At 36.4% G+C, this 26,359-nt stretch overlaps 1 protein-coding gene across 7 annotated transcripts in view; it reads right to left on the minus strand.

The window, feature by feature from the left end:
* The window catches only part of SOX6 (SRY-box transcription factor 6), a 518,084-nt gene that overhangs the window by 98,374 nt on the left and 393,351 nt on the right, over positions 1–26,359 (minus strand). For 6 of the 7 annotated variants that reach the window (XM_082845245.1, XM_082845244.1, XM_082845243.1 and 3 more), the window contains one exon: positions 19,455–19,534. In XM_082845245.1, coding sequence (XP_082701371.1) covers positions 19,455–19,534 — 80 coding nt within the window. Of the gene's footprint in view, positions 1–17,840; positions 17,964–19,454; positions 19,535–26,359 lie in introns of all 7 variants that reach the window. The other variant, XM_082845248.1, reaches the window with a different exon arrangement.

The raw sequence follows: 26,359 nt of genomic DNA on the forward strand, positions 1-26,359 counted from the left end.
GAAAATTCAAATAAATGTTTTACATTGTTTCATAGTCACCTCCACGAACTATCATTTTCAGCCTGCAAATTATTAGTATTGCCACTTGGAGAACTTCAGTGTATTTTGCAGTATTTAAATATGCCATCTGTATCCTGCAGTAATACCTATGGCTAACTCTCTAATTAGCAGAAATGAATGATACCTTATACACAGCAGCCATAGTAAAAATCATTCAAATAGTTTGTAATAAACATATAATGAGCTTTAATGTCACTAGATATGATACTGACACCTATCTCAATAATCCACCTTAGAGAATCATTCTAGCAGATGAAGTGGGTAATGGTTAATATAAAGGACTGAAGAAGAAACTTAGAAAACTAAGGTTTATATGCTTAGTTTATGAGAGGGAGGACAACACGGTGACTAAGTGTGCACACTCTTCAGTCACAACCTACTAAACCTACTAATCTCGGGCAAGTTATTTAATCTCTCAGTGCCTTAAATTTCCACATCTTTGAAATGGGAAAATAAGAGCACCTACTCCAAAAGATTTGTTGTATGGAATAAATAAATAAGTTAATGCACATAAAATACTTATAACGGGGCTCACCATAAAGACTCAAAACCTGTAGGTTCTTAAATCCTGATCGGTATATTCTCTTTAACAGATGTCACTCCAAAGATCTTATTCAGAAAATACTTGGCATTTTTATTCAATTTAGCAAAAATGTATTAGGAATACAAAGATGAAGAAGATAGGCTGTCTTTCAGGTGCTCAAAGCAAGAATAGGAAGGAGAGAGGAAGAAAGACACAGTATGATACATTTACAAATTACTACTGAAACACCATCACTGGGAACAATTAGTTTTTTTCTCCCAGATTTATTGAGATATAATTAGTAAAGTTGTGTAACTTTAACGTGGACACGTGACAATTTAATATATGTATCTATTGTGAAATGATTACCACAATAAGGTTAGTTAACACATCCATAACAAATAGAGTTTTGACTGAGGAGAGTTAGGTAGGTTTTACTTAAAGTAAAGCCCAAAAAAGAGATCTTATGTTAGCTAAAAGTTTTAAAATAATCCTGTAAAATTATTTAACAACAACAACTACAAAAGTCCTGAGCAGAATGGACACCAATCCCTGCAACACAGGGAATGTTTAGGCTATTAGAATTTCTGTTCTGCTTTTAGTAGTGTTTCCCCTCCCAGCCCATTCCTTTGGGCTAGTACCCGAAGACTGCTCCATAGAACTAAAGTGTTCACACTAAGGGCCAAATGTAGCTTTGAGAAAGGCTTAAGGTTTATAAAATGTACCACTTCTCTGGAAAAAGGGAAACCACCCTTGGCTATTCATTTAGGGAACAGGAACTTTGCTTTGTTCTTGTTTTCATTGTCCATTGTTGGACAGAGAAAACCCCTTAAGCATTCAAAGTTCTAACTTAGGGGGGGATTTTCGAAATCTCAATCTCTCCTCTAAGCCTACCGTAACACCTCTAGAAAACGTTCGTTACACGATGTAAAATCACAACTTTAGTTTGTTAAGAGGGCATAATTCCAAGCGGACCATGGAATATTTATGTCTCTCTGCAGCTCTTTGAAGGAATAATCTTATGTTTTTGTGCCTGTCGTGGGTCAGAGGTTCAAATCAGCACTTCTTTCTGTCACTTCTTATATGTTTTACTATAATTTACAGCTCAGCAAGAGGACTCATAAAACAAAAGTGTCTATTTTATTTCAGCAACTAATTCTAGTTAATCAAAGATTTCCAGCCAAACAACCCAGCATGAAACTCTGCATGGAAAATACGAGGAGAACAAAGCGTTTTGTCAAATAACACATCTCATGATGTAAACACATATGTCTCTTAAAGGAAATTTTATCGTTTCCACATTATCGGCATACAAAAGGAGCATTCTTGTCGCAGACCTGGTGCGACTGTGGAGTCATCGTCATTGGAAACAAGAGCCTGATTAGGTTCCCACACAGATATGAATAGACTTTCCTTTCTTAGTGAAATAGCTGCTTTTATTCCTTTTTACAACAGACTGGTAATTGTCACCCTAAAAACACTGAATTGTACTACGGCAACATTTGTTTCTGCTCTTTTTTCCCATCTTTTTAGAATCAGCCAATAACATTACTATCCCTTCTGGTTGGTCCTCTTCTGGAAAGTCTGAGTTAATCCACAGCTGTGTGAATGTGAAAAAGGGACACAGCAGGCTAAGTCTGTTGGGTCTCTTGTCTACTAATAAAGTGCACAGTCTGCAGGACAGATGTTAAGAAGATCTGTTAAATAAGTCAGTGGCAGAGATCCTGACCTCTGCCAAGGAACATTTTATTATTCCAGAAAGGGGCATAATTGCAAGGCATTAACAATTAGAAGAGCCGTAGCTTTTCTTTATAGATTTTACTCCTTGCTTCATCATTTGGTTGAAATATAGTATCAAGGCCCATTCACTGAGAAGCAATGTGCTAAATATGATGGGGTTTAGTACAAACTGCAGATTACAAGATTTCCCCAAATCCCAGGGAAATGGTTGGACCTTGGCTTTGCTTCAACCTTAAACAGTTTTGTTTATTCTGCATGTATCATTACACTATTTGTACAGTTTCACTTGCCACAGGGTACCATTGCACTAAAGGGACTAGGAATCTTAACAAACGTAGTTTCCTAACTATTGAATCTAGTGTAATGGGAAATGTAAAGTAGAGATCAAATTAATAGAGGAATATCACATCATAAAGTTGTTCTCTATACTGCTTAGTCAGGAGGGAGGGCAGAGTCCCTAAAGCACATTTCAGGTGTGGCCACGGAGGATAACTGAACAAACACAACTGCCAGGGGGTGGAGCTAGGGGCACAGAACACTGAATTTCCAGAAAGTGGAATCAGAACCAAATCAGAAACATTACCCATGCCTAGTGGTATCTCAGAATTACCACTTTACCACTTATGGTTTGAATAAATTATGTCTACCACATGCATTGCAAATTCCCAAGTGTGGTGTAAAAGACACTTTGTGATCTGACCCCTCGCTTACCTTTCCAGTCTCACCTCCTATTGCTCTTGTACACTCAGCCTGCGCCAGACCATTGGTTGTTTTCTGAGTGTGCCATGCTGTCTAGTGCTTCTACACCGATGGGCAGACTGTGCTCTTTGTCTGGAGTGCTTTTTATCTCCTCTGTATCTCTGCCACTCAGATTCCTTCTCCCATAAACCTAGAGAACTTCTACTCTCCTTTCGAGATTCATTTTAACATCACCTCATCCATGAAGATTGCCAATATTTCCCCAGGAAGAGCTTAACACTTTCTCCTCCCATAGCATTTTTATTTTGGAAACACATATACTTTAATAATTATCACATTGTTTACCAGACCGTGGGCCCTCTGAGGGCAGGGATCAAGTTCTATCCAGTTTAGTATCCCCCAAATAGAGAAGAGTACTTATTACACAGTAGGCACTTAATAAACATGTGGGGAATTAATGTATGAGTGAACGAATTAAACAATTAATCATTTTTCATGTTTATATAAATTTACACTCTGGCCTTGTCACTACTACCAGTACTGTTACAGGGTCTTATACTTTAATATGCCTTATTTTGTTTTTTTAAAGGAGAATCTTCATTAAGTTGGGACATTCAATTGTAAAACATATATCTCTACAGAACCTCATCCCTGCCCACCCCAACTTAGAATCAGCAGAAGCATGAGATATATCTTCCTCTTGGCCATACGTTTAAATTCAGTTTTTCATCCAAAATTTATTCACAAGAAGTCATAAAATTTAGTTCTTCACACTGTTCCCTCACAATTCTATACACCCTAACTCAGGCCACTTAACAAGCTGTGTAGCTTTGGTCAAGTCAATCTATCTCTCAGTCTCTTCAACTATAAAACCAAAAGATTCATATGATACTTGACAGTATGTGAAGCATCTTTCACAAGCATTTTCTTATTTATTTCTCACAACTGCTCTATGGGGATAGGTATCCCCATATCCATTTAATAGAATTTGGGCATAGAAAGATTAATTTGCTCAAGCTCATGGAGCTAATGGTAGAGTTAGGATCTGACCTAACTCTAGGGCTCTAAACGCCTTTCTGACTCTGAAAATCTATGCAGTTTGACAATCTCATTGTCTATTTGTGAAGGCTTTTCTTTCAATATTGTGTCACTCTTTCTTTTTTTTAATTAATTAATTTTATTTATTTATTTAGGCTGCGTTGGGTCTTCGTTGCTGTGTGTGGGCTTTCTCTACTTGCAGCGAGCAGGGGGCTACTTTTCATTGCGGTGTACAGACTTCTCATTGCAGTGGCTTCTCTTGTTGCGGAGCATGGGCTCTAGGTGCGTGGGCTTCAGTAGCTGTGGTGCGTGGGCTCAGTAGTTGTGGCTCGCGGGCTCTAGAGAGCAGGTTCAGGAGTTGTGGTGCACGGGCTTAGTTGCTCCGCGGCATGTGGGATCTTCCCGGACCAGGGCTGGAACCCATGTCCCCTGCAGGTGGATCCTCAACCACTGCACCACCAGGGAAGTCCTGTGGCACTTTTTCTTGATTGGTGGCAAGTCCAGTTTAAAGTACCTTAATTGCTGCCTGATCATCACTTCTTGCTAAAGAGCCCTGCACTGGGCCTCATGCTTTTTTAACTTAGGTAGGGTCATCAGGCATAGGCATTAAGACAAAAAGATTTCAAAGAACCTATACAAAACCAGCTTGGCCAACCAATAAATGAGTATACTTGTATGCACACGTACCAAATGGTCAGCCACACCTTGTCTGTTCTTATCACTTTGAAGTATTGCTCATTTAATTGCTTTCGTCCCTAGGCTATTACTATACTATAAGAGGACAGGAACTTGTTTAGCTTGCTTGCCTAACAGAGTACCTTAAGTACATAGTACGTGTTCTAAAAATATGTTGAATTAATGAAGTAATAAGAGAGATACAAGTATAAGGATGTGGAGAGAAATGGTGTTTATGTTACTTCATTTAATCCTCACAACATGGGAGGTTTCATTATCCCCATTTCATAGCTGAGGAGACTGAAGTTTAGAGGACATTAGCTCATGGTCACATAGTTCTTTTAATGGAAGAGGTCTTGTGGAACCGATTTCTTGAAACCTCAAGCCATTCACTATCGTATAGACAGAAAGCATGTCAGAGAACAAGCTAGCTACTAAATAAAGAGTGAGCATGTTGTTCGAATACACAGTGGCAAATCATCACCTGATGATATACGTCATTTTCCTGTTTCACAGTGAGGTATATCTATATTTGGTGTTAAGTGTTCATAATCAGTAAACGTGGCAGAGGTGGATCTAAAATCAGGAATAGTATGGTTGGATATAAATGAGTTATATATGACTATTTTGTTCTGCAACTAAGCAATGCCTCTTTATTAAAACCATTGATAAATGGATGGAAAAGTGGAGGACTTTCACCCAAATCAGTCACATCTAGGCCTCTACTTTCTCAACAAAGCTTCTCATTCTTGCTCTCACTCTCTCTGTTGTGCTATGTCTAAGCCAGTGATATAACTATGCTTTTATTATTCAGGGACTGCCCCTTGGGCCCTGGAGCAAACACTTCCTAGGAGGTGAGGAAGGCGTTCTGAGCAGGTGAGCACTTCAGAGAGGAGTATCTTTTTCTACGTGGTCTAAGGAGCTCCTAAACTCTGGAGGGCAATCCCAGTGCACTGAGGACTGGTTGGGGCACATGCTCCACTCCATTTAGTGACAGTGAGTGTTTCTCCTTCCTTTTTTTTTTTTTTTAATTATTTGCTTTTTTATTTTTAAGCAGATCTAGCAATAATCCATTGAGAATGTGACGCTAAACCACTTTTCCTATAGAGTTTTTAAACTGGGCCTCTGAGAAGGAGTTTGATACAATTCAATGACTGAAGTAATACCTTTGTCCATTTGAGCATTAAATGGCCCGTTGAAATACAGCTTAGTTAGAGGGAATTTCAGAAAATAGTACTTTCTAATTTTTTTTTTTTTTTAATTTCTCTCCCAGCTGACTAGAGCAGAGCTTGGAAAATGCAGCTCAATCGTTTTCCACAGCCTCTAAGGTCAGTCTCTCACCAGTGTTAATTAAATATAACCCCCTTAGAATACTAAAGGTTAAGTGAGAGCAACACAGCGTTCTTCTCCAATATATTACTGTGAACACAAATGGCCATAATCTGTTTATAAGAAGGCTTCTTTGAACACAGAGGTCTCACTAATGAAAAATTATAAGAGGAAAAGCAACATAATGTGACAACTGTTCATCACAAAATACATTTTAAACTACCCATTTCCACATCTTTTGTGCTTAAATAACACATATCATAAAGGAAATTGGTGTAATAGATGGTTTCAGCTCTGGGTAGCAAATGCAGACCAGTTTTCAGTGTGATAAAGTGAAACTGAAAAAGCCAGTGCATGATTCAGTCAATCTCTTAAAGTCTTCCTTCCCCTCAAGCCAGAGAACTTTTCCCCAGCAACTACAAGCATCAGTACATTTTCTCTTTTTTTAGCAGATGCTGTATCTTCAGTGGCACACCTTGACCAAACTTTCTAAAATTAGAAAACTGCTGAAATAATGGTTCTATACTAGCCGTTTTAAATTAGAAAAGTCTCTTTAAGCTACTGGGTTTATGGCTCTAAAAAGTTTCATATACTGTCCAGAGGTGTCTGTAAATTAAATCATTTAAAATAAAGCTCTTTAATGCTCTATAATTAGTCTTGTCTCTCTGAACATGGCTTTACTGTAAATGCTCCTTCCTGACTCTTCTATTGTCCCAAGATTGCGGAGAAGAAAGCAGCCAAGCGATAATTCAATATTATTGCCGCTTCGGTGCCCTAATCGCTTAAAGAGCAGCAAAGACTCTACGCTCTCTGCCCCACAGCTCCCGCAGCCTCCTGGCCCGAGGCAGGCTTCCCGACCCAGCAAAGTCCAGATGTCAGGAGGAATCCCCAGCTCCTGATGCAGCAGGCGCACCATTCCAGTGTGGTCGAGCATCTGCTTCATCTGCTGGCATGCAACTGGCCGGATGCGCTCAGACAGCAGCACAGGCTAGGCACGGGTAAGGACACACTCCCCAGCTACTCCAGGAGACTCATCAAAACTGAAATGTTAAGACAGGCCCAGAAACTCTCAAAAGAATAGAGCTCAGCATTCAGCAAAAACATTCTAAGCATTTTCCTCAAAAGGAAGCTACAGAATAAGACATATTTCATGATAATTCTTATATTGGTTAATTCTATTAGGCTTGAAGCTTCTTCTGGACAGTTAACTAGAAATTTGGAAAAATACATGAACTCTTTGAGATCCCAAGAATGTGATGCTGGCTTTGAATTTTTCCCCTTTATAGTTCAATTAGATTATTTTTAATTCACTTGAATATTATAATAAGAGGAGAATAAGTCATTCAGGAAAGCTTCTAAATGACTATGCTTCCTACATACCTACATACAGCACAGTTTAAAGCAAAGAATCCTGATCAAGAAGTAAATTTTATTCTTTTTTTTTTTTTAACATCTTTATTGGGGTATAATTGCTTTACAATAAGAAGTAAATTTTAAAATGCACTTAAACCATGCATTATGGCCCTGTTTTGTTTAATAGATAAGTAATCTGGTCCAACACTTCCATCTGAGCCTCATTTTCTTCTTCTAAAATATGGGGATAATATTAAAGCATATTTATTATAAAGCCTAAATATAAATTGCTTATTAAACTTTAAAATACTATGCAATACGTATTATATACGTGTATGTATACGTATATATGTAGGTATACGTATATACATATACATACATACATATAATATTCATACTATTCTTAAATCTGTTTTGTTTAGTTTTGTTTTTAGAAAGAAAGGCAGGCTTCCTTTGTAATATCCAAGTCACACATCAAATACAGGTTCTCTGCCAAGAGTGATTCCACTCATCCTATGGGATCTCAACAAATAGCATCCTATAAAAACTAATAAACAGCTCCCATGTCCTCACCAAATTTCATATTTACTTCACTTGGAAATATAGATTTATACACTATTATAGTCAGAAATAATATTACTTTACCAAAAGCCAGAGTATATGGTGTGCTTAATACAATTGAGAAAATGAGCCTGAGGAGAACTGTGACTGTTCTAGCCAGAAGTGACTGACTAGAATAAAAGTCTTAGTTTTGAAGATCAAAGTGAAGCAAAGAACTCAGGATAAACAATCATATAGGTCTCAGTCTTTTTAAACCTGCACATACAGGTTCAGGTGGACAGGTAGATAGGTAGGTGGGATATTTCTGTTAAGACGAGTAAGATTTGCAATCCCAACTCTTTATTAAATATTTCTTTCCCTATTTTCTCTTTCCCCAGCTAGCATGTAAACTCCCTAGAACAAAGACTTTGTTTTACACAGGTTTTCTAAACCTCAGCACTACTGATAGCTGGGACTGGATACTTTTTGGTTGTGAGGGGCTAAACTGTGCATTGTAAAATATTCAACAGCATCCTTGACCTCTACCCACTAGATGCCAGTAGCATCTCCACCCCCACCCCAAGTCATAACAATCAAAACTGTCTCCAGACGCTGTCAACTGAACTCAGGTGGGCAACATTGCCTCCGGTTGAGGACTACTGGTCTAGAACAGTACCTGGCACGTTATAGCCACTAAATAAATACTTGTTAAATAACTGAATAAGTAAATTTATTGTTTCGATTTTCACACAAACTTTTTCAAATTTCCTAAGCATGATCATTTATAAGCTTCCTTTTTAAAAAAAGATTTTGATGCAACTCCAAGAGACAATAAATTTCACGACATTGTCACAGTCATTCAAAGCTAACAGGTATAATTTCAAGTAATAGGAATTTTAAAAGAAAAGATGTAATACTTCATTATTTGTTTAATTTAAATGAATAAGTGAATTAGAGTGAAAACCTGATAAATATCCCCCAAATGGATTTTCTAGATTAAAAGCAACTCTGTTCCAATCTGGCTTCAAATGAGCACTGTATGTTTGCACTTTGGAGGGTTTGAGATAATTAACACATATACATTTTAAGCAATAAAATTTGTATCCATATCTATCTTTTTTTTTTTGCGGTACGCGGGCGTCTCACTGCTGTGGCCTCTCCCGTTGCGGAGCACAGGCTCTGGACGCGCAGGCTCAGCGGCCATGGCTCACGGGCCCAGCCGCTCCGCGGCATGTGGGATCTTCCCAGACCGGGGCACAAACCCGTGTCCCCTGCATCGGCAGGCGGACTCTCAACCACTGCGCCACCAGGGAAGGCCCCATATCTATCTTTTTTTTTTGTTTTGTTTGTTTTTTTAGTTCATTCTGCTCCAGAGTAAACTGCATTAGGGAAATTACTATACCAAGGATCATGGTCTAGGTTAATATATATTATGACATCAAAGGTTGTTTACAGGTATTATAGCTGGTGCTATAAGAGAAACATACAGTAAGAAATGAACTCAGTGCAATATACTGGAAATTAAGAATTTTCACTGAGTCTTTACTTCACCAAATGACCAAGAGGGTGGAAGCCTTGGGAAATAAATTTAGCTGTTTCCTCCATTTTTGTCTATTAAAAGGAAATGTAAATATTTAGCTAAACCAGCATTAAATGACTGTAAATATAAAGGAATTGGTACTTATACAGCTGGAAAAAAAAGAATGTTAAATTAATTCCTCTCAGTGTGACTCAAGATGGCTGTACTGATGTCACCAGTTATGAAAGGAATGAAAGAAGGAAACATATGACTTTTTTATCCATACAGCAACCAGTACAGTAGATGTTTAGTACACAGTAGGTGTTTAGTGCTTGTTTACATTTAATAGAGAAAATAATCCATTATTAGTGCCATTTAGGCTTGGAAGATATATAAGGGAATCTGGTTATCATCTTAATCCTAATGATCTAGAACAGTCAAAATAAAGCAAGATGGTTTCAAATCAGTACAGAGAGCTTAAATTGTTATAAATATTCCCTGAATTTCCATTTTATATGGATTTGCATAAACATGCATACCTGTAGGATATGAACTTTCCTACAAGTAAAACAGAAAGGAAGAATTGGCAGAATAGTAGTAAGTATCTGCTAGCTCTACTGGTCAGAAGTTTTATCCCTCACTGGGGCACACCTATGAGGGGAATCTATCCAGCTATGTGTAGCTTCTCAACGCTTTTTAATTAAAATATCACTTAAAAATACTTTTGGGGCTTCCCTGGTGGTGCAGTGGTTGGGAGTCCGCCTGCCGAAGCAGGGGACACGGGTTTGTGCCCCAGTCCAGGAGGATCCCACATGCTGCGGAGCGGCTGGGCCCGTGAGCCATGGCCGCTGAGCCTGCGCGTCCGGAGCCTGTGCTCCGCAATGGGAGAGGCCACAACAGTGAGAGGCCTGCGTACCACAAAAAAAAAACAAAAACAAAAAAAACAAAAAAAAACCTTTTGGATTAGAAGAATTAAAATTGTTAAAATGTCCATGCTACTCAAAGTGATCTACAGATTCAATGCAATCCCTATCAAAGTCCCAATGGAATTTTTTACAGAAATAAAAAAAAAAATCCTAAAGTTCACATGCAACCACAAAAGACCCCAAATATCCAAAGCAAACTTGAACAAGAACTAGAGGCCTCACACCTCTTGATTTCAAAATACATCACAAAGCTATAGTAATAAAAAAAATGATACTGACATACAATGACTATATAGACCAATGGGAACAGAATAGAGAGCCCAGAAATAAGCCTACATAAATACAGTCAAATGATCTTTGACAATGGTAACAAGAATACCCAGTGGGGAAAGGATAGTCTCTTCAATAAATGGCATTGGGAAAACCGAATATTCACAAGCAAAATAATGAAATTGGACCTTTATCTTAAACCATACAAAAAAAATATTACCTTGAAATGGAAGACTTAAATTTAAAAGACTTAAATGTAAGGCCTGAAACTTTTGGATGTATCGCCAAAGGAATTGATATCAAGATTTCAAAGAAGTATCTTCACTCCCATGTTCACTGCAGCATTATTCACAATAGTTAAGGCATGAAAGCAACCTAAATGTCCATTGATGGATGAATGGATAAAGAAAATGTAATATGTACATAAAATTGAATATTATTGCGCCTTAAAGAAGAAGGAGGAATTTCTGCCATTTGCAACAACATGGATGAACTTGGAAGACATTATGCTAAGTTAAACCAGACACAGAAGATAAATACTATGTGATACCACTTATATGAGGAATCTAAAATAGTCAAACTCATAGAATCAGAGAGTAGAATGGTGGTTGCCAGGGGGTGGGAGAGGGGAAATGGGAAGTATTAGTCAAGGGCACAAAGTTTCAGTTATGCAAAGTAAGTAAATCCTAGACATCTACTGTATAGCATAAAGCCTATAGTTAATAACACTGTATTGTATATTTAAAAACTCGCTAAGAGGGTAGATCTTACGTTAAATGTTCTTATCACACAAAATAGTAATAATAATAATTATTATTATTATAATAATGGTGAGAGGAAACTTCTGTAGGTGATGGGTGTTTATGGCATAGACTGTGGTATGGTTTCACAGGTACATACTTATCTCCAAACTCATCCAGTTGTATATATTAAGTATGTACAGCTTTTGTATGTCACTCATACTTCAATAAAGTGGTTTAAAAATGTTTTTGTTCTGCTCAGTCTCTTCTGTTACGCAACATGTCAAAATATCATCACATCTTTTTCTGATTTAAATTTCCTGAATGTTGCATATCCTGACTTATTCTGCGGTTGGAAACTGGAGTGAAGCATTTTCTAAAACACTAGAATGTTTTGCTTTCAAACCTTCCCCTATGTTCTTAATCACATCATCTCTCTTAATTTCAAGGTAGCTCATTATAACACATAAGCATACAATATACGATACATGATACCAACCAAACAATACCTCAAAACTCCAGTTTGGTAAAAACAGGAATGGAAATACCTGTCATTATTTTAGAAACCACTGCATGTTACAAGCAGTCTGTTTAAATACAAGTATTCAGATACTGGGAGTTCCCTGTTGTGTGTATTAATTAGTGAGGCTGGAGCTAAATGAATGTTGGTGGAGATGTTACACGAGGAAAGATAGAGGACGGCACTGATTTTGTAATTCCAAGGTCTTGGACTCCTACTAAACCATCTCTGTGAGTACAGCTAACCATCCCATCAATCAAATAACTTAAACACAGTGATTAACAGAGCTTAATGAGAAGAGCCATACTCTCTCAACTTTTAGATACTACCTGAAAATCAACTGAAGATAAAATTTCTAAGAGAAAATCAAGTTTACCCAATGTTTTAAGTGCTAGTAATGTTGTAAGTGGTAGTATAAACTTATTCTGCTTCATTGAATAAAATAAGTCAGATTTCCAAACACTAGGAAATGTCTTAATATTTTGCATCCTTCTCTGATCTGCCTATATTTTGTTAATCTCCATCAAGATTCACTTGACACCTGCCATTTTTCTGAAGAAGCCTACCTAGAAATGAAAAGTTGTTTACATGAAATAATCCCTCCTAAAGACAGAGCACTTGGCTGAACATATCCAAAAAAAAAAAAAAAAAAATTTCCAAAGAAGCTTGAGTCCCAGATTGCCACCAAAAGAGGGAATTCATTAATTCATTCATTTTACCAACTACTGTCCCAGGCGACATTGAAGATTCAACAGTAAACAAAATAGACAAAAATCCCTGAATTCAGTGACACATTCTGAATCAGAGCTAGATGAGAGTAGATCAGAGCTGCCCCTCAGAAGCACTTAGGCAGCAAAGCTAGAGTAGAAATGACTGCTTATTGGGATGTTGGTAAGGTTTTTCCTATTCTGATAATGAATTTTTGTGGAAATCTAATACATGCCTCGTTAACCCATTTACTATTCACAACAACCCTGGGAATAAATATTACCCCCTTTTTACAATGAACAAACTGAAAAAAGGTTATTTGAGAACAGTATAGGACAACATAGCAAGTAATAGCGGAAACTCTAATCTAAGATTCTGATTCCAAAATGGAGCTCATTCCATTAGTCCACAGCTCATCTAATCCCAGCTGTAATGGTCCTCCCAAATTCCATCACACTCTTAAAGTCAAAGTAGGTGAGAAAAGGCTGATTATGAGAAAAGTAAGCATTTCCCCTCAAAGCACAACCCCCTGGTTGGCATCCTCAGAACAAGCTTTGAATCAGTGCATTCCTTTTTCTCTATCAGGTAGCTAGTAATAGGTCACTCTAATCAATTCTTTATTCACCCCTCTATTAGAAATCACAACCTCCAAAGCCCACTCAGCCCAGCTAACTCACCCTCTCATTACTCCACAGAACTGAGGCATGTTTACGATTTCAAACAAGACGACAGGGTTTGAGCCAGAGAAGAGCATCTATATATAATATCATAAAGATTCAGGCTGGAACTAAAATAGAAATAGAGCATTCTCAATGTTGATGGGCACTTCTTCACTTTCCAGTTGTAGCATGAAAACTGACAATATCATTTAAATAAAATATGTGTTTGTGTTCACTTTTGCAAAATTTCAATTGTTCTCCTCCATCTTTGCAAACTTCGCAAGACTTTAATAGTTTCATTTAAGAATAACTTACGGTTGATTGATAGGTTTTTCTAGTGTTTTAAGGCTCTGATTATACTCCTTTCGTCAAATCTTCCCAAAACTACACATAATACCCATCAAATAAAAGTGAAAATATATTTATATTGATTTTTAAAATTTTCATATTTACTTCCTTTCATTTAGGCTACCACCCATACTGTCATTATAAGAACTTGGTTAAAATATGTTCCAACTAAAGCTTGGTAGTCTTTGAATGCTAGATAAAAATCATTCTCTGCAGCTAATGAAGACAGAAACTCTGCCTGTAACAATATTAAGTTTGTTTTCTCTGGTGATTCAGAGAAGTGAGCAATCTGTCAGTAATGCATTGAGTGAAATTACTTGTCTTGTAGGAATAACTGCTGACAGTCACTTTATTTCAGGGCTGACCCAAACATCTCCCTGCTGACAAACAAATTACTATGTCTAACTTTGTAAAGGTAACTAGCTTGTTTCTAATTTTGATTGGTCTCTCAGAATCCCTTATACATACACTCAGTCCCATCCTTCATTGTATTAAAAAAAAAAAAAAGCAACAAAAAGTGTTTTGGGGGGACAGGTTTGAATTAATGAGTTAAAAAAAAAGTAAAGGAAGAAAACCCTATTGTTTGGAACTAAGAAAAAGAACTGTTATTGCTTCATTCCAAGACTGTTACACAGATAAAACTAGTAAGTGTGTCTACTCTACATTAAGACTGGCAGTGCCACCAATGACTGACTGGGTGAGTGAACACATTACCGAGACAGTATTGTAGGAATTAATTTTCTTCAATCAAGTGATTTTTAAGGCTCATGTATTTCACAATCTAAACATATGTCACTGTTTCATAAACAAAATAAATGGATTAAAATAATACATTACCAATATGCTGACATGTGGAGATATTTTAATTAGAAATTCTTAAACTGTGTGATATTTAGCTGTTGTATTTACTAGAGAAGCATGCATCATTTAATAAGAAAGCATGAGACAGGTGCATTACTTTGCATGATATGGTACCAGATTGGATTTCATATAAACTATGAGGCAACATTATTTCCAATTAAAAAACAAAACCAAATTACTTTAGGTACCTATCACATTGAAAGTAACAACAAAAAATGAATCAGTACATTAAAATCACTCTTTCGTTTAAAAAAAAGTGTCATTCTGAGCTTAGTTTCTGAGACAATATTTCTTCAGAACAATCTAACATCTTAGCTATTTAAAGGCCATATTTACATGACTGCCTCATTATACTGGTCCCCCCCTTTTGACTTACTTGAAGGACCAATGCTAACATAGCTGAGGAAAGCAAATGGCAACTGGTCCTGAAATTTATACGGGTAGAGAACTGGAATAAGTAGCAATATAATATATTGTTTACTGTAGCAAGTGCCCTCTGTTCTCTAAAGGTCAAAAGCACTGTAACCTTAGAGTTACAGTTTCTGATTGTTCCCAGGGTTAAATACATTATCAAAATTAATGGTTCAAGCCCCTCAACCTTCAGATATATGAGTATTCATGCCTCCATCTGCTGAACTGTTCAACTAAAAATAGCATTCTTTGGCCTTCTCTCTCCTAATATTGTGCTCCTGAGGCAGAGAAAACCATGCCTTAGATCAGCATGGAGTACCAAAAAAAAACCAAAAAGCAAAACAACTTTTCTGTGTCTTTCTTATTTTAAAGAAAGGAAGAACTGGAATATACTAACGTAAGGAGGATCTTTCCACTTTAAATACCTTTTCTCTACCTGATAACAAAATTTCAGGCTTCCAGAGTATAACTATACTGTTAAGATTACCCAGGCTCATTAATGCTAAAAGTGACAACCTTTGAAGGACAAATTAACTGTACATCAGGTAGAGAGGACCACTTCTGAGCAATGCAGCAGGGTGTGTGTGGAGGTGGTGGTGGTATATACGTGTTATGGTCTTTCTTCCTAAGAATCTCTGATTAGAAATAAAACCCATTAACATAATTGTAATGCTTAGTATCCACAATTTATCATGATCCTATTTATCATGATCCTATCCACAGTTGACACAGCTGTGACATTTAGCTTGTCAAAGGAATGGAGAAAACCCTGGCTAGAAAAGAAAGTAGACTTTGAAATCAATAAAGCAAGATATTATTAAATTTTCTCTCTACTTTTGCTCAAGATTTAAAATGTTAGTGTCTATAGCAGGTTAGATATGGGTGTCCACTGTGCAGTTCATGGAAGTCCCAATAAACATGCTATACTCATACCAGGATAGTTTGAGAAACCTGGCTTTCAAACCAGGTCAATCTTTTCTAAGCAAAGGTTTCCTGACATGCAAGGAAAGATACAAAAAGTGGAAGCTAGAGAACAGAGCAAGAATAAAAAAACAAAACAAAAAAAACCCCAGGAAACTCTCAAACCACCCCAAACTTACACTGCAAAGCTATGAGGGCCCCCTGCCTTACCAGATTCTGTATTTAGTCTCATTAAAGTGGCAGGCATGTGGCATATGTTGTGCTCCTAGATCCGCATTGCTACAGCACTACACGGATCTGGCACTCACATATATGACATCATGGTTTCCAGAAACCCAACAGAAGCCAGATTTGACAGCATCAGGGGTCTGTGATGGTGGGGGGAAGAGAAGTCAACCTAAGTGAAAATTAATAAAAGAAGACACGGGGTAGAAAACTGGCTAAGGGAAGGTTGATGGGATAGAACTCAACACCTCAAGAGAAAATAAAAGTCAAGAGGAGAGGAAGTTTTGAATTTGAGCCAAGGCCACTTGCTTTTACATTCTTTCAAGCACTTAAAAATTTAACAAACTACCTGTCCTGAGTAGGTAAGCTTGCTAACTGTCATCACACAGAAAGGCTTGTTCTTAACGTCCAGCTGTCTCACTGCTTGCCCATCCTAAGCACAGTAGATTTTTAGAACGTCCAGAAATACGGCACCTTCTCTACAGCCAAAAGAAAGCCTTAGAAAAGAAATCCCTTCTGGCTGCATAGAAGACAGCAGATATTCTAACAGTATATGCCTTGTCATGTCTGGGTGGAAACCCCCTATATACTTCTTATAATCAAAGGGAAAGGGAAAGGAAGAAGGCAAGCAACAAGGTCTGAACTCTTCCTTAGGCTACTTCCAAGGTGTCCTTTGATCTTGTCCTCTTCCTTCTTCTTAGAAGTGAGCTTTCTCTATCATTTTCCAAAAATGCAGATTTAAAAGCAACAGAGAAGATAATGTCAAAGGGACACTTTATTGATCACATAGTAGTTGATATGTATAGATGGGCAGAGCCAATAGGAGCTGAATATACAACTTTGTTAGATGTAATTGTTTTCTTCTTTTTAAACTGGGTTTACCATCTTAGGTTAGAACATAAATGTAGTATTAGATCTAACCCAGAAAGTTAAAGTGTATTTCAGTGTGAGATAACCTGTCTCCTTTTATTGTGACTCAACAGATAGCTAGCAACCCTCCAGTATCTGATAGTACCCCGAGAGGTACTCCAATGATATAGGAGAGGAATTAAGCATGATAATGGAGAGAGGAGGACTGGGTCCCTATAGGAGAAAGGGGTTTGGTTTTCAAAAGAGCCGTATGAGCCATCCTCTCCCATGTAGTAAGAATATCCCACAAAAACAACAAAGAGCTTTACTGAAAGTTAAATATGAAGGGGCTACTATAATAGTTTATGTCAGGCCCAGGCACCCAACCTCACTTCAGCCAGAGAAAACTAAATTTGAAAACCTGAATTTGGTAGAGTTAGAAATCCTGGATAATAACTCTGACTCCAAGAATATTTCGTAACCTTGGTTAAATAACCTGACCTCTCTGAACCTCCATTGTTTTGTCTGTGAAAGCAGAATTATGTTTTATCAACTCCATAGGGTTGTTACATGGTCAAATGAGGATTTTTTTCTTTTAATGTTTAAGTGTTTTTTAACTACTATACAGCATTATACATTTAAAAAAAGAGTAAGGGAAATAAAGATGGTTTTGAAAGCACTCATAATGTAAAGAATTTGCCTAAATATATAGCAATAAACAATGTATTTCAGAGGCGTTGGTCTGGGGTTTGCCTTTTTCTCTGAAAGAAAAAGGAGCAAAAATGAGCCTCCTTAGGAATGAGAAAAAGGGAAAGATTATGTTTTAGTGTTTAGGTTGAGTGTTTGCTACTTTTTAAAAAAAGCCTAGAATATGACTGAACAATCCAGTCCCCCACCCAATGAAGCACCAATGGAAGTATTCATACCTCAATCTGTTTGTGGTTGTAAGAGTGGCCACCACCATGTTCAAAGGTGTCCAAACTCCTGCCAAAACGGTCACTTAGGCCCTTTAGCCTTGGGTTAATTTGTGGGTGGGAGACATGACCTTTCTGTTTAGTAGCATATTCAGAAAAAAAAAAAAAAAAAGACAAAACATACTGTCAGAACTCATGAAACAGAACACATATTTCTAAACCCAGGGTATTGACCACACCAAAGAATAGAAAGTAGGTTTAGGACCCAGATACTCTCTTTCACAGAAACTTGATTATAGGATCAAACTGCTTTCTTATTTTTGCCTCTGACTCAAGAAGACACGCAATAGCATAGCTATGGAAAAAGGAGAAATAGATTAGATTGATTATGAGTGAGGTTTCTTTTTATATTTTTACCAACTGCAGTAAGTTCCCCTGTCAGTAGTAGAGAAGGTGAGGGTTTAGAAGAGAGGTAGGGTTGCTTCTTTCATTAGGCAAAATGTCTAGCTCTGCTAGGCAGTCCATAATGGACAACATCTTCAAGACTTTCTGGATGAGGCTTATGACGAAAACTTCTCAAAGTACTGCAAAAATTCTTTATTTGTAGACCAAGTTGAAGGTACTCAAAATGATACTTTTTCACGGTAAAATATCTGTACATTTTTTACGTTCAAGTCATATGAGTAATAGCAAAGAAGAAACAAAAATGCCTAGTTAGATGCTATTCCCTAGACTATTTAAGAAAATTCAAAAAAAAATCACAGTAAATTATAAGAATAAAAAAACTATCTCTATCCACTGTATTGAAATTCAAGTTACCATACATTTTCTAAATGTTCAAATACTGAAGGTTTAACCATTATTTTAATGATATTATCTTTTTGTTTTTGTTAAAATATACACTCATAGTTAAAGTCAATTGCCCATTAAGATGGCAGTGCTAGAAGGGTATAAAGATTACTTAGTCCTATTGTTAACCCCCCCGCACCATTTTACTATGAAGAAGAGAAGGTGCAAGTGATTTTTTAATTTAGCTTCCAAAACACTTTCTCTCCAATTTTAGTTCCATAGGTAAAGAACTCTAACCCAGAATTTGGTCAGACACCATGCCCAGACTTTTGACCTGGCATGAGGATGAGGACGAGAATACACATATTCAGGAGCAAAGTGTTCACATTTTCCAAATAGTTAAAGTAATTTGGTAATAACAACCCCCTATTCCATGAGCTGCAAGAAGGAAAATATCCAACATTGTTTTCTGTTTTGATGCTTATGTGTAAAAGCTAATTGGACATGAATGGAGAGGTGGACGAAGAATTGATAAGGAAAAAGCTTACATACCCAATAACAACCATAACAACGAGCCATAAAAAATTGTAAAACCATTAACTTACCTGATCGAGAACATACAGTACTAAGTCATAATGTCATTTTTTTCCTTTAAAAATATTGACATGACAGTTTTCTCTTCTACTTGCAGTATGGTAAGTACATAAGGTGTTAATCCTTCTAGGCTATGCTTAAAAAATTATTTAATATCCAGGCCATCATTTAGCATACAGCTGGTTAGCAGTTTTTCACTAAAGTACTGGCTCGTATCACACATTTTTTTCTTCTGGCACTCACCTGGAGCTGTAAAGGGCTGAGTCCAGAAGCAGCAGCAGCTGCCATTGTTGATGGAATGAACTGTACAGGGTAGTTATCACCTGTCGGAAAGAACAATGCATACAGGTTTAGACAATGAACAGGGAATCACAGCAGACAAGTACAAACATGGTCCTTGGATTGCCGGAGCTTTACAACATTGCTCTAAGCCCAAACATCTGCAGAAACAAAAGGCTTAGCTGGGCACAGACTTGCACTGCTGCCTTGGAACTTTTTGTTAACAGATAGCTGGTAGGCAAACTGGCAAAACATGAATGTGATGTTAAAAAAATTAAATGTGCAATTCAAGCATGTTCACTCCATTACAAATCTTGTAATACATCATTTTTTTAAGAGTAAAAAAATATCTTAAAGCCAGGCTGACATTCAGTTCACTGAGAAAGCATTAAGGCTTTTACATTAAAACAACAAAACGTTTTGCCTTGGTAGGCAAGGCAGAGTATTACAGTCCAAAAAAGATTAAGAATTACTGACTGTCCATAACCCTAACGTTTATTTTATAAAAAATAGAGGAAAAAAATTAAATGCAACCTCTTTAATTTGATAGGGGTAAGAGAGAAGCTAATCTTATCTGCCAACATTCTATGAAATGCCTGGTATCCCAAATAGAGTGGAAACTATGTTTTTCTGCGCTAACTTCCGGTGGAACCTAGTACAGAATCATGCACACACACTAGGCACTCATCACTTATTCTCTGATGATGATTTGATTAAATAAACACACATTTTACATGTGATATCTGCATTAAATGTCTGGTCGAGATTGAGCATGGTTTAGCAGAGATCAGTGCTACATCTTAATGTGTTTCTGGCTCCAGACCACTCCTAAACAGGGGGGCTGAAGTACCTTCTGTGACCTAAGAACATAGGCTGTATGAAGCGAACAACCTGAAGAACCAAGAGAAAGTGATGAGGAATGTATTGTGATAGTGGCAATTGAAATCAAAATTAATACTTATGGATAAATTACACAGTATCAGTGATTTCATGGAGTATCACTTTGACTTCAGCTACTTATTTAAAGTCAGTGTTATGTATTATCTCTAGGCTATATTTTAATAGGCTGTTCCTCCACACATTTTTGACATTTACAATAATCATGCTGTTTTGCATGAACTTTTCCACACTAAAAGCTGAATATAATAATGAAAAGTATAGAAAGAATCACAGTAATAAAGGTAGTCAGCTAGAAAGCAATAAAACCCCTTTTTTTCTGCATGGACACTAATACCTGGAGCCTTCCCGGTGCCCCTGGTTCGTTGGAACTCATCCTGTTTGCCACATGAAGTTCCACTCAGCTGGCCCAATGTAAATGTTAAGTTGCTTTCACTTTTAACAAATTGTAAGCTTCTAATCTACACAGTCTCTTTGCATCATATCCATAATACCTCATCAGACCATTGAGCACAGTGTGCACTTGTACACAGTCCAGTAACAATTGGCTTCTGATTGCATATGGAGCGCTGCTACAATGCATTCACTAACACTATACTGTGCTAGTCTCCTATGGAGTAATGTTCAAAATATCTGATCTTGTTTTTCCCCTTCCATGAGGTTGATTTTGGTTTGCAGTGCTACATGAGCTTTTTAAAAAAGATAACTAGGCCAAATTATTTTTTATGGTAAATGACTGCCGCCTTATGCTTAAATAATTCTACTGATCCTCTTGATATTTAAACTAAATTATCTGAAGAAAGAATATCCTAATCTAAGTCAAACAGTATTTCTTTGGTTGACATCTTATCAGGTTAAAAAAATCACAAAACGATGCTGAATTAATGATGCTTCAAAATTGGAGAAAAAAAATCACCATTCCAACCATCAACATGGGCTGCCTCTCAGAACATTTTAGAGCTATTCTTTCTTTAAATATCATGCATTATTCATACTAACTCTAAACCATAACCCTCCTCCCTGTAAGTTTAATACCAGTTGTTTTATTTGTACTAAAACATTTTTCATGTCAAACATATTTAAAAAAATCAAACTCTAAAAGAATTCCCTGGGGCACTCCTTTTTTCATAGCTGTCATGCTTCTATGCTATGAAATAGCTGATTTTTTTTTTATAGTTTTTGGCTTGCCAGTTAATTTATTACCATCTCTACCACACCCTGTAGTACTCTCCAGCTCACCTGCTGGCTACAAACAGCTTTCTTTCCACTGCTGACAAGCATATTTTTAAAATGTTTTTAACCTTTCTGCTGGTTTGAATCTGTATATCTGAATATAATCTTTGGAAAGCTATGTCTCCAGAACATATTGTATCAATACCAAAAGTAAAAATGAATACATTAGAGCAACTGAGTATATCACAGGGAATGATCAGAAGAGAGAGAAAAAGGAAAAGGCCAGAGAGGGAGAAGGTAAGGGTGAAGAAGAGGGGGGTTAAAAGTAGAAGAGAAGATTTAAGAGGGAGAGGGATTTAGAGTACTGTGAAGTTTAATTCTTTTAAAAAGTTACAAGCTTTCCCCCCCTCCCCCTTGCCTTTAATTGTCTCTGTGTAAGAGTCGATCAAGAAAAAGTTCTCAGTGGCTGACTTGGCAAGGAATCAGTCAACATGTTGTAGCAATTTTTTTCAAATTTGTCTGTGGATTTGAAATGCTTGCGTGAGGACCCATTCTCTTTAAATCTGTACAAAAGAAGATGAAGTCTGTTGAAACAGGTTGGTTTTAGGCACTACTGTAATCTGGCCCTTGCTACCTCTAGTATAAGTAGACAACCTCCAAATGCCAATTTGGGAAATAATGCCCATTACATAAATCCATCTTTCCAGGCTTCTAGGTTTTCCAACTGATTATTTTTATCTGGAGCTTACAGAGCAAATATGAAACAGGAGTTACAGCCTATAGGACATTTGCCTGACATTAGTTTCACTTGCCACAATAACCAACATTGCTTTGGGATCAAAGCAGCTCCACAGCAAGAGTCCCTGAATGACAGGAAGTATATTTTCTAATTTTCAGGGAAACCGAAAGGAAGCCGAAACTTATTAAGACTTAAACACAGGAAAAGGAGGAGCTTGTATCATGAACCTAGGACCCATTAGACTCAGACTACCTCCTGCAAGAATACTCCTAGTTTGTGTAATTCGGATACAAACTTCACTTTTATTAAAAAGTCAAAAATCCCATGGGTAAAATTCTGTCCATTTACTTTGATTCCTCAGAAAGACGAGGGACTGGGATGGTTGCAGTCTTCTGAGATACTAACTTCAGATATTAACCTATTTAGAGAGTTTGGGAGGAGTAGAGAAGAAAAATACGTTAAACTAGGAGACAGGACTCAAAGATTCTTCAGTTACTGGCTCAAAGTCTCATACCTTATTTTCCACCCTCCAAAACAGAAGAAAGATATACTACACACCCCTCCTCTCACAGATCATTGTCTGGTGGTATCACAGGATGATGGTAAGTTATATGAGTTGCCAGATAACTCATAGATACACCCCACTTTTATGAGCTATTATCATTTTTGCTACAATATGGAAATATTTCAATTACAGCCAACAGTATAGACTTGGACATGCCACATTGCATCTTGCCTGGATGCATGTATTCAGAATAGCAAAATATTATAACTTCTCTGTATTCTGAGGGAATGCCATAATCAATCTGAATTTATCTTTGTGAGACAGCACACTGCAGCAAAAGTTAGTAGGCAATGAGTGACACATTTAGAATCTTAAAAAGAAAACAAAATCTTTAATTTGTTCTGAGAACAATTGGAGAAAAAAATTGCCATGGATCATAGTATATATTGCTGAGATCTCCATGCTCTTATTTCTCCTGCTAAATTTCTCCTCTATTCATCAAAGAATAGACCAATGATGAGAAGAGTCTTGGTCTCAAGACTTTTTCTAAGAGCATCTGCATTGTTTTTCATACCTTTAAAGAAGCTAAGAATCAAGGATCAATCTTAATTTCTCTACTTATTTCATAGATGCATCCAAACTCTTGGCTAATCATATGAAAATCATGGGATTTGTCACAATAGCAATTAAATAAGTGAGTATGGACAAAGTGATATACATGTATCCCCATTACAATAAATTAACTTAAAATAACAACTTAAAGTTCATGACTTAGTAACTCACCAATGATATAGCCTCCATATATGAAGAAGGGCACAGTTAAAATAATCTCAATCACCATAAAACTAGGTTAGTTTATACAGGTGGGCATATATAGTTCCTTCTTGGACCTCACCACTCTTATTTAAAAAGGGGAGTACTAACCTGAAGAACCTCAGAAATGCTTTGATTTCAAGTAGATGGATTTAATTAATAAAGTATTCCAGCAATAGTCATATATGCCTCTGTTTTAAATAGTCAAGAAGAGCTAGAAATGGCTAGCTTCACAAGATGTCATCTAGATAATCCCATACATATAAATCACATTTTTTATATACACACACTCACAAAAGCTAGACTTTTCTTCATATCTTTTACACTTAGATCATGCCTGCAAGAGTATAAAATGTCAAATATTCAGAATTTCAGTCTGAATTCTACCTCCACTAATTTCTAGATGTGAAAGTTTGGAAAGAGTTAATTTACTTCTTTGACTTTTAGTTTCTTTTTTTCTTTTAACAAAATATAGATAATGCCACTTATATCTTAGAGTTGTTATAAAAATTAAATGAGAATATATATGTATATTCATATACATGTATACATATACATTTATATATATAGATATCAGCAAATAAATGGTGCTCAATAAATGCTAACTGAAACAAAGGAATTAAAAAGAAGTATTAGGTAGCAACTGTACATCAGCAAATTAGACAATCTAGAAGAAATGGACAAATTCCTTGAAACATACAAATTATGTAAACTGTCTCAAGGAGAAATAGATAATATAAACAAACCCATAACAAGAGATTGAATCAGTAATCAAGAACCTCCCAATAAAGAAAATTCCTGGACTGAATTTTTGGCTTCACCAATAAAGTCTACTGAATATTTAATAAAAATTAACACTAATCCTTACAAAATCTTCAAAAATATTGAAGAGGAAACACTTCCTAACTCTGAGGTAATGAGGCCAGTGTAAACTTGATAACAAAGCCAGATAAAGACATCACAGGAAAAGAAAATTATAGACCAATATTCTGTATGAATATTAAAATCCTCAACAAAATATTAGCATATTGAATCCAACAGCATATCAAAAGGATTATTCACCATGACAAAGTAGGATTTATCCCAGGAATGCAAGGGTGGTTCAACATTAAAAATAAAAAATCAATGCAATACATAACATTAATAGAACAATGGGGGAAAGACCCACATGATCATCTCAATTGATGCAGAAAAGGCATTTGACAAAATCCAACATCTTTTCATGATAAAAATTCTCAGAAAAAACTAGGAATAGAGGGAAAGTTCATCAACATGATAAAAGACTGAAAGCTTTTCTACTAAGATCGGGGACAATTATACCCACTTTCACTGTTGCTATACAACACTGTCCTAGAAGTTCTAGTTAGTACTAGAAAGAAAGAAAGAAAGAAGAGAGAGAGGGAGGAAGGGAGGGAAGGAGGGAGGGAGGGGATAAGGAAGGAAGGGAGGAAGGGAGAAAGAAAGAGGCAAACAGGTAAAACTAGGTAAACAGGTAAAAATAGGTAAAACTATGTCTATTTGCATATGAAGTGGTCCTATATGTAGAAAATTCCAAAGAATTCATAAGAAAGCTACAAGAGCTAATAAATAAATTCAGCAGTTTCAGGGTAGAAGATTAACACACAAAAATCAACTGTGTTTCTATATACTAGCAATGAACAATCCAAAAGGAAGTTAAGAAAGCAATTCTACTTACAATAGCATCTAAAAGAATCAAATACTTAGGAATAAACTTAACTAAAGAGGCAAAGACTTGTACACTGAAAAACTATAAAACATTTCTGAAAGAAATTTTTAAAGATCTAAATAAATAGAAAGGCATCCATGTTCATAGACAGGAAGACTTCACATTGTTAAGATCAACAAAGCAATCTACAGACTCAGTGAAATCTCTACCAAAATTCCAACCATCTTTTTTTACAGAAATGGAAGCCAATCCTCAAATTTATATGGAAGTGCATGGGGCCCCAATAGCCCAAACAATTTTTAAAAAGACAAATAAAGTTGGAAGACTCATACTTTCTGATTTCAAAATTTACTACAAAGTTAGAGTAATTAAAACAGTATGATACTGGCATAAGAACAGATATATAGACTAATGAAACAGAATAGAGAGCCCAGAAATAAACCCTTACATATAGTTAATTGATTTTTTACAAGGGTACCAAGACCATTCATTGGGGAAAAGACATCTTTTCAACAAATGGTGCTGGAAAAACTGATATCCACATGCAAAAGAATGAAGTTGGACCCTTAATTTATACCATATATAAAAATTAACTGGAATGGATCAAAGACCTAAACTTAAGTACTAAAACTATAAAACTCTTAGAAGAAAACATAGGAGTAAATCTTTGGATTTGGCAATGATTTCATGGATATGACAGCAAAAGCACAGGCAACAAAAGAAAAAATAGATAAATCAGACTTCATCAAAATTAAACAATTTTGTGCATCAAAGGATACTATCAAGTAAGTGAAAAGATGACCTACAAAATGAGAAAAAAAACTTGCAAATCATATATTTGATACAGGATTAATATCTAGAATATATAAGAACTCCTGAAACTCAATAAAGACAAAACAAACAACCCAATTCAAAAATAGGCAATGTACTTAGACATTTCCAAGGAAGATATACAAATTTCCAATAGGCACATGAAAAGGTGCTCAAAATCATTAATCATCAGGGAAATGAAAAACAAAACCACAGTGAGATACCACTTCGCATCTACTAGGATG

The sequence above is a fragment of the Leucopleurus acutus genome (assembly GCF_964270905.1).
Source record: "Leucopleurus acutus genome assembly, chromosome: 8".
Lineage (NCBI taxonomy): Eukaryota > Metazoa > Chordata > Mammalia > Artiodactyla > Delphinidae > Leucopleurus > Leucopleurus acutus.